The 11,680-nt window shown below is 31.6% G+C and overlaps 3 protein-coding genes across 7 annotated transcripts in view; 2 read left to right on the top strand and 1 right to left on the bottom strand.

Annotated features, from left to right (window-relative positions):
• Positions 1–619: 619 nt before the first annotated feature.
• Positions 620–2,870, top strand: LOC138935479 (glucose-fructose oxidoreductase domain-containing protein 1). The gene is made up of 2 exons (XM_070300082.1): positions 620–1,546; positions 1,945–2,870. The coding sequence occupies exons 1-2, from the start codon at positions 1,060–1,062 to the stop codon at positions 2,616–2,618; spliced, it is 1,161 nt and encodes a 386-aa protein (XP_070156183.1). The 5' UTR covers positions 620–1,059; the 3' UTR covers positions 2,619–2,870.
• A 504-nt stretch (positions 2,871–3,374) lies between these two features.
• Rfc4 (replication factor C subunit RfC4) lies at positions 3,375–5,287 on the top strand. Its single transcript, XM_070299686.1, has 6 exons — positions 3,375–3,496; positions 3,966–4,233; positions 4,307–4,555; positions 4,636–4,845; positions 4,933–5,046; positions 5,148–5,287. Exons 1-6 carry the CDS (start codon positions 3,384–3,386, stop codon positions 5,247–5,249), a joined length of 1,056 nt encoding a protein of 351 aa, XP_070155787.1. The 5' UTR covers positions 3,375–3,383; the 3' UTR covers positions 5,250–5,287.
• A 1,825-nt stretch (positions 5,288–7,112) lies between these two features.
• Sprt (PDZ domain-containing protein sprite) overlaps positions 7,113–11,680 on the bottom strand; it is a 76,393-nt gene continuing 71,825 nt past the window's right edge. For 4 of the 5 annotated variants that reach the window (XM_070299679.1, XM_070299683.1, XM_070299680.1 and 1 more), the window contains exons 9-12: positions 9,328–9,592; positions 9,123–9,164; positions 8,381–8,788; positions 7,113–7,960 (exon numbers count right to left, since the gene is read on the bottom strand). In XM_070299679.1, coding sequence (XP_070155780.1) covers positions 7,547–7,960; positions 8,381–8,788; positions 9,123–9,164; positions 9,328–9,592 — 1,129 coding nt within the window. In that variant the 3' untranslated portion in view covers positions 7,113–7,546. The remainder of the gene's footprint in view (positions 7,961–8,380; positions 8,789–9,122; positions 9,165–9,327; positions 9,593–11,680) is intronic. The other variant, XM_070299684.1, reaches the window with a different exon arrangement.

Genomic DNA, 11,680 nt, shown 5'->3' with positions numbered 1-11,680 from the left:
TAAAAAAATATTTTATTATAGTGTTTTGGAAAGCTCTCGAGGCAAGCTACAAGAATACTAAATAAAAAATGGGGGTTTCCGTTTAAGATTTTAAAGTTGACCTTCACATGACCTTCAAATAATTTTCCAAGGTCAAATCATTGTCACTATCTTATGGCCCCCTTGTAGCCACACAACTTTTGTTTGAAACATTTTTCGATTTAACGCAGTGTTTCTGAGATATTCGAGTGGGTCCTTTAAAATGGGACACCCTGTATATATACGTATACTGTTATGCAAGTCTATCCGGAGGGAAAACAATGCAGAACTTGCTATCGTGCGATAAAATTTATGATTTTTATGAAAGAAACGTGAATAACGCGATGATTCATGCTCATCACTTATATATATATATTTATCTTTATTATATATTTTAAAATTGATAAGAATAATGTACAATGACATAAGACATATATTATTAGAATTGATAAATATATATACGAGAGTACACGAGATTATCGCGAAAAACGATAAGCGCAATGATTTTGAATGATTCATGAAATGTTATATACGAGAATTATATGATGTATGTATACACATATATATATAACACACATATCACATGTATATTTGCATTCTGAAAGAAGAGGAATGACTGGAATGACTGAAGTATAAAAAGTATTTAAAAAAACCAATCAGTGCCCGTTAATACATCTGTGTGTGTATTAATTAGCCTTAAGTATGTTTATTTTTGAATTGGATCATGCGCGCGAATAGGTTTGTCCATTCTCTGTGGTCAGTGGTCAAATCCATCAGCTGCTGCCGTAATATATGTCATAAATAACAGTTTACTAAGCGATTGTTAGACTTTGGTCTCAAAAATGAAAAGAACACAGTGGCTGAATATATGCGAGCAAAATTAGAAATAAATTATTAGCAAGACGTCTCTATTACTCATCGACAGAGAGAGAGAGAGAAAGAAACTGTATAATTACTTGTATTGTGTTATAGGTTAAATTAAAAATTAGAGTTGTAGAGAAAGAGGAGAAACATTAAATATATGTACTTTCAACATTCAAAATGACATTACCTGGCATTGGAGTGTTTGGCACAGGAAGTATCGTTAGGATCATTATACCTTTTTTGAGAGAAAAAGGCTTCAGGATTGAAGCTATATGGGGTCGTACATTGGCAGAAGTTTCAAAAGTGGCAAGCGATTTGGAAATACCATTTCACACCAGTCGCATAGACGATGTTCTTTTAAGGAAGGACGTAGATTTGATCTTTATCATGTGCTCGCCGAGCTTGCATTCACAAATCGCTGTTAAAGCTCTGGGTATAGGTAAGCACGTTGTATGCGATAAACCAGCAGGCTTGAGCCAAAGTGAAGCTTTGAAGATGGTACGAGCTGCGCAGTATTATCCCTCGCTGATCAGCATAGTTAATCACAGTTTAAGGTTTTTGCCTGCCTTTGTGTGTATGAAGAAGGCACTAGAAGATGGATATTTGGTTGGACCTGTAACAGTTATAGAAGTAAGAGTACATATGGGAAGTTTATTACACAATGGTAAGTATGAAAAGAATACAAAATTTTACGTTTTTATATTTGTAGATTTTATAAATATTTTAAAATTATGCAGCATTTATCAAAGAAAAAAAGAATCGAAAATGAAAAATTTCAAAACTGAAATAACTTAAGATAAAATAATTTGTAAAAATGATCAATAGTTCTTTTTCCCTTCTCTTAAATTTGGAAATAACTATCTGAAAGATAGTGGCAGCAAATATTTTTTTCTATACAGCTCAAAGATTTAAGATAATTTAAATAATATTTCAGTTACAGTTTACAGAACATTTTCTTTATATTTTCTATGTATTTGGTAAACAAGAGAAAAATATTTTCACATAAATTATATATTGAAATAATATTTATTTTAACCAAATATATTTGTACAATTTTTTAAGGATATGATTGGCTATGTGATGATACAATGGGTGGAGGAATCTTGGCGTTAGTGGGCAGTCATGTTATTGATTTGATCTTTCATTTAATGGGTCAACGAGCTTTAAAAGTGCACGCTGTTGTCAGAACATTTACTCAAACAACCAAATATATTAATGGGATCAGGCACATCACATCGCCGGATTTCTGTAGTTTTCAAATGGAGTTAAGCAGTGGTACTTTAGTAACAGCTACTCTGAGTAATCACTTACAAGGTCAGCTTTTTCAAGAAGTGTTGATATGTGGTGGTGGAAACCATTTGGTTGTGCGTGGCGGAGATTTATATGGATGTCGAAATAGACAAGAGGAGATCTTGTATCGTGATACAGAAGATTTACATGGGATATCTTTGCCAATTGCTGACTCTATTCCAAGGCCTTATATCAAAGGTCTTCGAAAAATGATCGCGGCATTAAAAGAAGCCTTTCAATCTGTGGAAGATAAAAGAGGTTGGATTAAAGAGCCAGTGTTTTCTGCTTCTACGTTTGAAGATGGTCTGTATGTGCAAGCAGTTATTGATGCACTGCGACAAAGTAATAAACAGCGTGAATGGGTCAAAGTTAACATCTTGACAGAAGAACCAGATCCAAATCCTTTATTGAGCGCTGCTGTCAGAGCTACAGCTATTTCAATATAAAAGACTGTTTTGCTAAAATTTATTTGTGTTAATTAAAAAATCTGCTATGATACTGTACATTTTAAAGACTGTATATTGATAAATCAATCGCGTAAAATAATATTTAAGGCAGCTACATCACATCGACGTTTACTTTTATATCATATGATTATCTAGATAATAATCTCATTTATTTCTGCAAAAAAAAAATTAAAATATATATATAGTTGGCTCTATTGTATATATAGATATATATGAAAGTATTTGTATTTATAAATACTGTGGTTGTGCTTATAAAATGTTAAATATATTGATGTCGAGTATTTATTATATATAATTTCATAATATAATAATTCTATGTTTTAATAATAATTAATAATTCTAATAGTTTATGTGATTTATAATAGCTTATAATAGCTATTCTATAATTATGTAGTTATATTAATTATATAAATCTGTTTTTGATAATTTTATCGAAAATTGCATCTACAATATGGTGTAGCCAATCAGCTTCGTTACCTGTATCTATGTTCGGTTTAATTTCTTTTCAATTATTTTTCTTGTCCCATGATTATGGCTGTGGTCAAGAAGACGCTACAGATACTTCGAAGCATTGCATTAACCAATTAGAATAAAGAAATCTCTACTCTCTTTGCCCTGATTGGTCAATCAAACACTTCGAAGCATTTCTAGCGTCTTTCCGACCGCAGCTATAATGCATTGGCTGCACTATTTTAAATTTTTCCTACGTTTGCGTTTGCGCGCGTAGCCAGCGTAAATTTAAAGATGGCAGGGGATGATGCTGTTGACGAAGCTATGGAGACTGAGATTTTACCATCTACAAGTAACAGCGATGCGAAAATTACAGAAAAAAACAATAAATCTAAAAATTTACCATGGTATGTCTTATTATCACGAAAAAAGTTTTATTTCTAATAATTATTGTATATTACTGTGAAAACTTAGGTTATCTTTAATCTTTGATTAGACTGTATATGGCTCTATACAAAAGATATATACATAGATATTTAAATTTAGAAAAGTAATAAACGTGGGATATAATAGATCCTCGGATATTAATTTGTTTGTCAATCTTATAGAATTAATATTTAGTTTATATATGTCTATGTTTAAAGGTAATATGTGTATGAGTAATGTATAATAATCTTGCTATTGATGCGCATTATCAATATTTATAGCGTTACTTACCGAGAATTACATAGATTATATTGACTACTTTTTGCAAAATTGCAAAAAGAAATAGCAATGTTTATAATAATATTATAACGATGCTAATTGATTAAAAATCCCATTTTATATTTCGGATTATATGAAAATATTATGTCATTATTATTTATTGGTATCTAGGATCGAAAAATATCGGCCACAAGTATTCTCCGACATTGTTGGCAATGAAGACACTGTATCCAGATTAGCTGTTTTTGCTCAACATGGAAATACTCCGAATATTATTATTGCTGGTCCACCTGGAGTCGGCAAAACTACTACAATTTTGTGTTTGGCACGTATTCTATTGGGACCAGCATTTAAAGAAGCTGTACTTGAATTAAATGCTTCAAATGAGAGAGGAATAGATGTAGTGAGGAATAAAATCAAAATGTTTGCACAAAAAAAAGTAATATATAGAATATTGTGATACATTTAAAAAAGAAAAATATTTTTATGATTGTTCTAATTGTACATTGTAGGTAAATCTTCCTAAAGGAAAACATAAAATCATTATTTTGGACGAAGCGGATAGCATGACTGATGGTGCGCAACAGGCATTGCGTCGTACAATGGAAATTTATAGTCATACAACCAGATTTGCTCTTGCATGTAATAACACAGAGGAGATTATTGAACCTATACAATCACGATGTGCTATGTTAAGATATGGAAAGTTAACAGATGCCCAAATCTTAGCAAAAGTTCTCCAAGTTTGCGAAAAAGAAAATGTAACTAAGATATTACAGACGATGATAAATGATTTAAAGTTGATTTATAAAGTTATTTACTTTTGCTTTATCATTTGTAGATTTCCTACACAGATGATGGCATGGAAGCAATAGTGTTTACAGCCCAAGGGGACATGAGACAAGCTTTGAATAATTTACAATCTACATATAATGGATTTAATCATGTCAATGGCGAGAATGTATTTAAAGTGTGCGACGAACCTCATCCTTTAATTGTCAAAGATATGCTGGATGATTGTATAAAAGGAAATATTTCTAAAGCATGCACGGTAAAATATATACATTTGAAGAAATTAATATATATATCAAGATATATATCTTGTGTCTATATTTCATTTATAAATTATATTTACTAGGTAATTGATCATTTCTGGAAAATGGGATATTCTGCGGAAGATATAATCAGTAATGTATTCAAAGTTTGTAAAAATCATGCTATGGATGAAAAACTGAAGTTGAAATTTGTTAAGGTAAATTGCATATGACATTATCTTTTTCTTTAAACGATTACAGTTATTTTATTCTTACATATAACTTTAACAAAATATTTTTAACATTAATTCATACATAGGAAATTGGAATAACGCATATGGGAATAGTGGAAGGTATCAATAGTTTGTTACAATTACACGGTCTCGTGGCAAAACTTTGCCGCGTATGTGTAAATAATTGATTATATTCTATTGTTTTTTAATAAACATTTATATATTTTTATTATGCGTTTTTTTCATTATATACTACTTTTTGTAGTTTTATCAATTCTGGAAATATTGTGTCAAAATAATTTTTCTAGAAACATTGTTTTATTTAGATACTTACAAAATAGAATGTATATTATAGCCCATATTCAATATGTTGTACATTGCATACAACATTATGATACATCATTATACAACATATTGATGCACACAGTTCCTGAAATATTTCATCATATAGAGCTAGGACTAGCAATTTTAAGAAACAGAAATTTATTTTTGCTCAGTAATTTATTACTATTTTACAAAAATGTAAAAAAAGAACTTATAAACCACCATATATGCATTCTTAATCAGTAACAGTATTGATGCTAAAAATAAAGATCATAAACATGCATTTTAATGTTAAAACGTTTAACATATTTTGTATAAGATTTCATTTTCACACAGCATTAATCAATCTTTTTTCCATTATTAATATGCAGTTGCAGAATAATTATTTTCAAATAGGATATTTGTTAGAGGTATCATACTCAAATATTTCTCTATTTTTCTACTTCAAAATTAGAGGCTGTAATACTTTATACATTTATACACTTAGAGCAATATATAATCATAGAATTACATTATAAATCTTACTATAGCGTTAATTTTATAAAATTGCAATATTGAATTTATTTGCCATCTTTATATACAGAATTATTAGGTGTACAACTTTTCTTCCGCCGTTTTTTTCCCGAAATTTGCTTCTGAATCATTCCCATGTCTTTGAGGCGTTTTGAAATTGCTTGTTGAGTCACTCCCAATGATCGTGCCAATTCTTTTTGACTTTGACTTTGACTCGGGTCTTCATTAAGTAATGCCTCCAATTCTGCATCTTCGAAAACCTTCTCTCTTCCACCGCTATGCCGGTCTTCGACGTGAAAATCACCGTTCTTGAAGCGTCGAAACCACTCACGACACGTTCTTTCGCTAATAGCGGCTTCACCATAAGTATTTGAGAGCATTCGATGAGCCTCAGCCGCAGATTTCTTCATATTGAAGCAGAAAATTAAAACCTCCCGCAAATGACGAGAATTTGGCTCGTAAACTGACATTTTCAATCGAGAATAACTTTATGATGCAGATACAAATCGACTAATGTTTCTATAGGGTTATGTTGACAGATGCCCAAGTTTATTGCATGACGTCTATGATCTATTTATTTCGACCACTACTTACCATCGCTAAAGCCATCTATAGGAAAACGGCGGAAGCAAAGTTGTGCACCTAATATATTAGCAAATATTATCTACAATATATATGCTTTTCTTGGGAAATTTGGATAATTAAATTACATTATTGAACCCATAAAGATGACAAGAATTGTAAACATATGTATGATATGTAATGATTGTGATGTTTACTACATGTGTGATGCATGTTAGATTGAGATATATATCCAATGGTAAATTAATTTTAGTGATCACAAGCATTTATTTTAGCGCTTTCCATTAATTAAAAAAATCTATAATCCTATATGTTTAAGATCATTAAATAATATTATTTACTAATTATAATAAATTGTATTTATATATTGTCCAATAGAGATTGACTGAAGTAGAATTTTTGAAAATTTTAATATATGTATATACAAAATATAAGTCAATGAGATCTCAGATGCACATTTCACAAATGTTTAAAATGCCGAGTTCTGGTTGTAATAATGTGATTTATCCACAATCTATGGATTTATCAGTCTTGTTTTTTTTTTATTTTCTTGGGCGATATAGGTATTTTGTGTTACAAAAAAATAAACGTAACAAATTTTTTATAGAAAAAGATAACTTTTCTTCATAGATATCAATCTTAGATTTTATCCTTGCAACATAACATGCCCTTGATATAATGTATCATGTAATATAACGTACAAACGCGTTTTACCATATACTTAGAACTAATCTTGATTATAAACATCGATAGAATATGCTAGTCATCAAATTTAATAAAGCAGGCGCACAAATCGAAGTCTATCTGCGTTACCATTTCGTGATATAATCATTTTCAAGCTATGGAGAATGGCATATATCACATAAGGATTCATTAAATATATCTTTGTACATTCTCATCTATATCATTGATATCAACTTTGCAAATTATCGTAATATTGAGGTGATAGAAAAGTAACTGTATTATTTATTATATAAATTTGATATGTCCTCAGAATTATCGTTTTAGAGAACATTTCCGCTTATTCTTCTTTTCTCCTTCTTTTTTATCTGCAGATTCGTAATATTTAGCACCACTTCTCCATTGGTACGGATGTCAAATGCGGTCTTGGCTTTGGAGAAGGCCACCGTAACGCACTTTGACATGATTCCGCTCTCGAGGGTGTTCTCGGAGGCGGTTGAGGCGGACTAACGAGAGATTCTTGCAAATTTGAATTCATATCCCCGCCATTCGCTTCGAGATGTCGAGGTATGCTCTTCTCCACCGGTGGATCGCCGCGATGGTTTCTTTTTATTGGTTTTCGGGCCATGTCGTGCTGCAATGCGGTCGGTGGCGCGCTTTCTACAGACTGGAGACTCGCTGCACGATGCAAGGAGAGTCGCAACGGCTTCTTCGGCGGTGCCGGGCGAGTCTTTGTCTCCTGGGAGCTAGCATATGCTACCGATGCTTCCGAATTCTCTGACGCGCGAGACTGAGAATCCTAAAATGAGGACATTATACATATAGATACACCATATAGGTAACGAATAAAATTTGAATAATTGAATATGAGGTACTGTTATCTATTGGGTTAGGGCAAAAGTAATTTCGTTTTTCGCATATGCTTTTAATGGAAAAAAAAAAAAAAAAAAAAAAAAAAAAAAAAAAAAAGTGAAAATAAGATTTTATATTGAATATTTTATTCATTAAATATCTCTTTATCAATCCTTGTGTTTATCAAATGAATGTATCAATGGAAAGGAGATGAATCAAGATTCAATTACTAGCATTTAGGAATTAGGATTCAATTATTTGTATATAACGATTTGAAGAATTTTTAAATTAAAAAAAAAACTCGAATTTTGTATGAAACATTTCAAGTGTTACATACATACATCATTATATATGATGCGAAATATACCTGTAAGCGATAGTAAGTCGGCTCAGAGTCAAACTCTAAACACTGCAATTGCGAGATGCTTTTGCGACTTTTATGCAAGTGTTCTATAGCAGATTCGGCGCGCGGCGATCTTCGACGTTGTACTTGCGACTGCGTCAACGACTGTTTACAGTCGAGGCTGGCCGTTGATCTGGCCAGCTGTAACCCTTGATGTTTTTGCTTATTTCGTGATTTATGATGACCGTTCGAAACGCCGTCGGACGAAAAATCGAGCTCACGCTGGTTTCTAGAATCTGTTAGACGTCTAGAATGATCACTATGTCTACTTCTGACAGTCGGCAAACTCTGCCGTAGTTCCGTACAACTTCTCACATTAAGACCAGGTAAATTCGCCACCAACGCCGTTACTTGAGGGCCTTTTTGAAAAACCTGCAATCCAGAATTTTAATTTATGAAATCATTATGTTTGACACTTATTAGCCACTAATTTCACTTAATGGGCGACTTTTTTCTTAACATTTTATGAGAAAATTTATCAAGCTTGTCAAAGTATTTATAACTTAATTGACATATATATATATATATATATATATATATATATATATATATATATATATATTTTAGATGGAAAATGAAAGGAATCTTTTTAATCTTTTTACACCTTTTTAGTATTTTTTGATTAATTATAAATTATAATAATGATATAATCTTTTCTGAACATTGTTACATATATCCATTCATTATAGCTATGATATTAACTTACCAAGTTTTTTTCTTCTCCTGTGAGATATTTTTTAAAATCTTTCTATAAACATAATATAATTTATATAATAAATATACAAAAATAGAATTTTGATGTCGGTGTCAAGGTGCAATTAAAATTTAATAAACCTCCGCTTATTGATAAGGATGTTTATTCGACGTTGATTAATTTCACAGAAACTATCTGGAATACGCCAGCAAGTTACCTGTACATGCTCTTGACGATTCGGCGATGGTTCTTCAGCGGGGACTTCGGTTCTGCTCGGCGCCAAGAGATCTCTGACCTGTTCCTCGAGATAACCGATCCTGTGCGTTAGTCTGAGATTATCGGAGCGTAACGTGCGTAATGCCGCCAGGGACTCGCCTTTTCGCAGGATTACTATTTGCGCAGCGTCAGGTGCAACGGCCAGAAGCCGCGCCAAATCGCTTCTACCCGCTCCTACCACCAGTTTTCCATTTACTTCTAAGATTCTGCAAAAGATGCGTATCGTTTAATTGTATTATTGTAAAGCAGTCATATTTTATTTGGTTAGAAGAGTTATTTCTGAAGTTAAAAAAGGGCTCTTAATGAAAAATAATTAAATATATATAATATATTATATAATATGAGAAATTAATTAATTGCAGTATTATTCTCTCTCGGAATAGAGCTCGGACAATCATAATGCTGGGTGATATTTGATTACAACTTTACATTCTATATGATCAAATTATAAAGCGAAATTATATGCGCTGAACTGGGCTTAATGACGCATAGCAAATAATAACGTGTGGGAAATGGAAAAAATTATACCGAGCAAACTATACATATAATCTATTATCGTTAGTTTTATTATCGTGAGAAGCAGCACGAGTTTTATAAATTAAAAGCTTCAAGCAATTTTATATAACATTAATTTAAAAAATTTTGAAGTACAGTGTATTTTTTAAATGAAAACTTTGTACTTTGCAAGCGTTTTTTAATTGGAATTTATTTATCGCTTATAAAAAATATCAAATTGTTTATAGCTTCTGAGTTATATATGTAAACGATTAAAAATAAAAGATTTTCCGCGAATCTTAATAAGTATGGAAATAAATAACAAAATCAAATTTTATTTTAAAAATTTCGAGTCGACTTTAATAAAATTTCAAATTAATTTGTCCGAAAATCAACTCCGCCTCTCAAATCAAACGTTCTGAATCAAAAAGTTCAACAATCCATTAATTTCCAAGCGCATTTTTAAAAGAACTACGTATAAGCAGGTCTGGAACGCCCTGGTCATGCCCGGTATAATGAATCTCCTTGAGTGAATATACTGAGTAAAATAGTGGAAGGTGGGGTCATGTGAAGTCGCGGATACAATTAGTGAGGGCACACGGCGAACTTCCGGTGACGCTTCACGCTAGAGCGACTCGTTGGGAACCGAATGTCAAGATTGCCTTATTGTTCTTCCCCGATAGCCGCGCACGTTACGTAGTGCTATCACCGTCGCACAAACACACTATGATTACTCCGACACCCTTCTTGCATTGTTTCGGAGCTAATAGAACTATGTTCGAATTAATAGAATTTCTCGAATTCCGATATCCAAAGATAATTCTGCCTTTTAAAAATTTTGTATCAATTCGTAATGTATGAATAATTTCTATAATGGAAAATACTAATATAGTTTTTAGTTTAATTGTAAATTTGCAAATTGAGAATTCCGAATTGCGATATATTGCGATGACGAAATTTAACAGTGACAGCTTCATCGGGAAGCGATGTGTCGTTCCGAAGCATAAACTTTGAGAGCGACACGTTAATCATTACGACGGATGTCGACAGAAACGTTTCTTTTTTTTCCTGTTAGACGGTGATTAAAGAGTGCGAATGGAATGGTTACTTCGCTCCCGTAGTTACGTGCACGGCGATTCTTTCACAAGACCGCGGAAAAATATCCTATTCGCGTTGTCGTAAATCTTCCTGAAGAGGAGAACAATAAAACAAAACGGTCGACATTCGATTTATAGTTTCGCTCACAGTTTTCTATGTTTGGAAAGTTTTATTGGCGATGCTGTCGATACGTGGATTGATTTTGTAAGCTTTAGATTAAACTTCAGAAGCATATGTATTCTGATAGAAAGAGATGATTTTTGTAATTCATATAATACATTCTGTTTTCTTTTGAAGTTTTTAAAAATTTAACTTTTATTTTATGTTTATATTATTAATTAGTCTAATAAAATTTTGTTTATATTTGCCGTATAGAGAATTATGGTTAAATACTATATAATTTATAGACAAAAATGCTTTGAAATATTTCTGTTGAAAAAGTATTCTTAAAAATTCTTACAAAGCTAAATAATGTTATTGAGAAAGATGATTTTTATAGAATAATTTTATAGTGCTACACAAATGTATTTTAAGCATCGTTATTTGAATCTGCATTGAAAAGAGTATTAAGAGGTTTAGTAAATCACATCAGACAAGTTAAAGGTAAAAATGAGATATTTGAAACTAACTCTATAATTACAAATTAAAGAAATAAAATATCATCTGTCAAAACATATGCTTCTGAAATTCGATTTTGATCT

Source organism: Polyergus mexicanus, unplaced genomic scaffold (genome assembly GCF_030449975.1).
Source record: "Polyergus mexicanus isolate NDT 795.1 unplaced genomic scaffold, iyPolMexi1.0 SCAF_8, whole genome shotgun sequence".
Taxonomy (NCBI): Eukaryota; Metazoa; Arthropoda; class Insecta; order Hymenoptera; family Formicidae; genus Polyergus; species Polyergus mexicanus.
The sequence above is the reverse complement of the archived record's forward strand: the minus strand, read 5'-3'. Positions and strand labels throughout refer to the sequence as shown.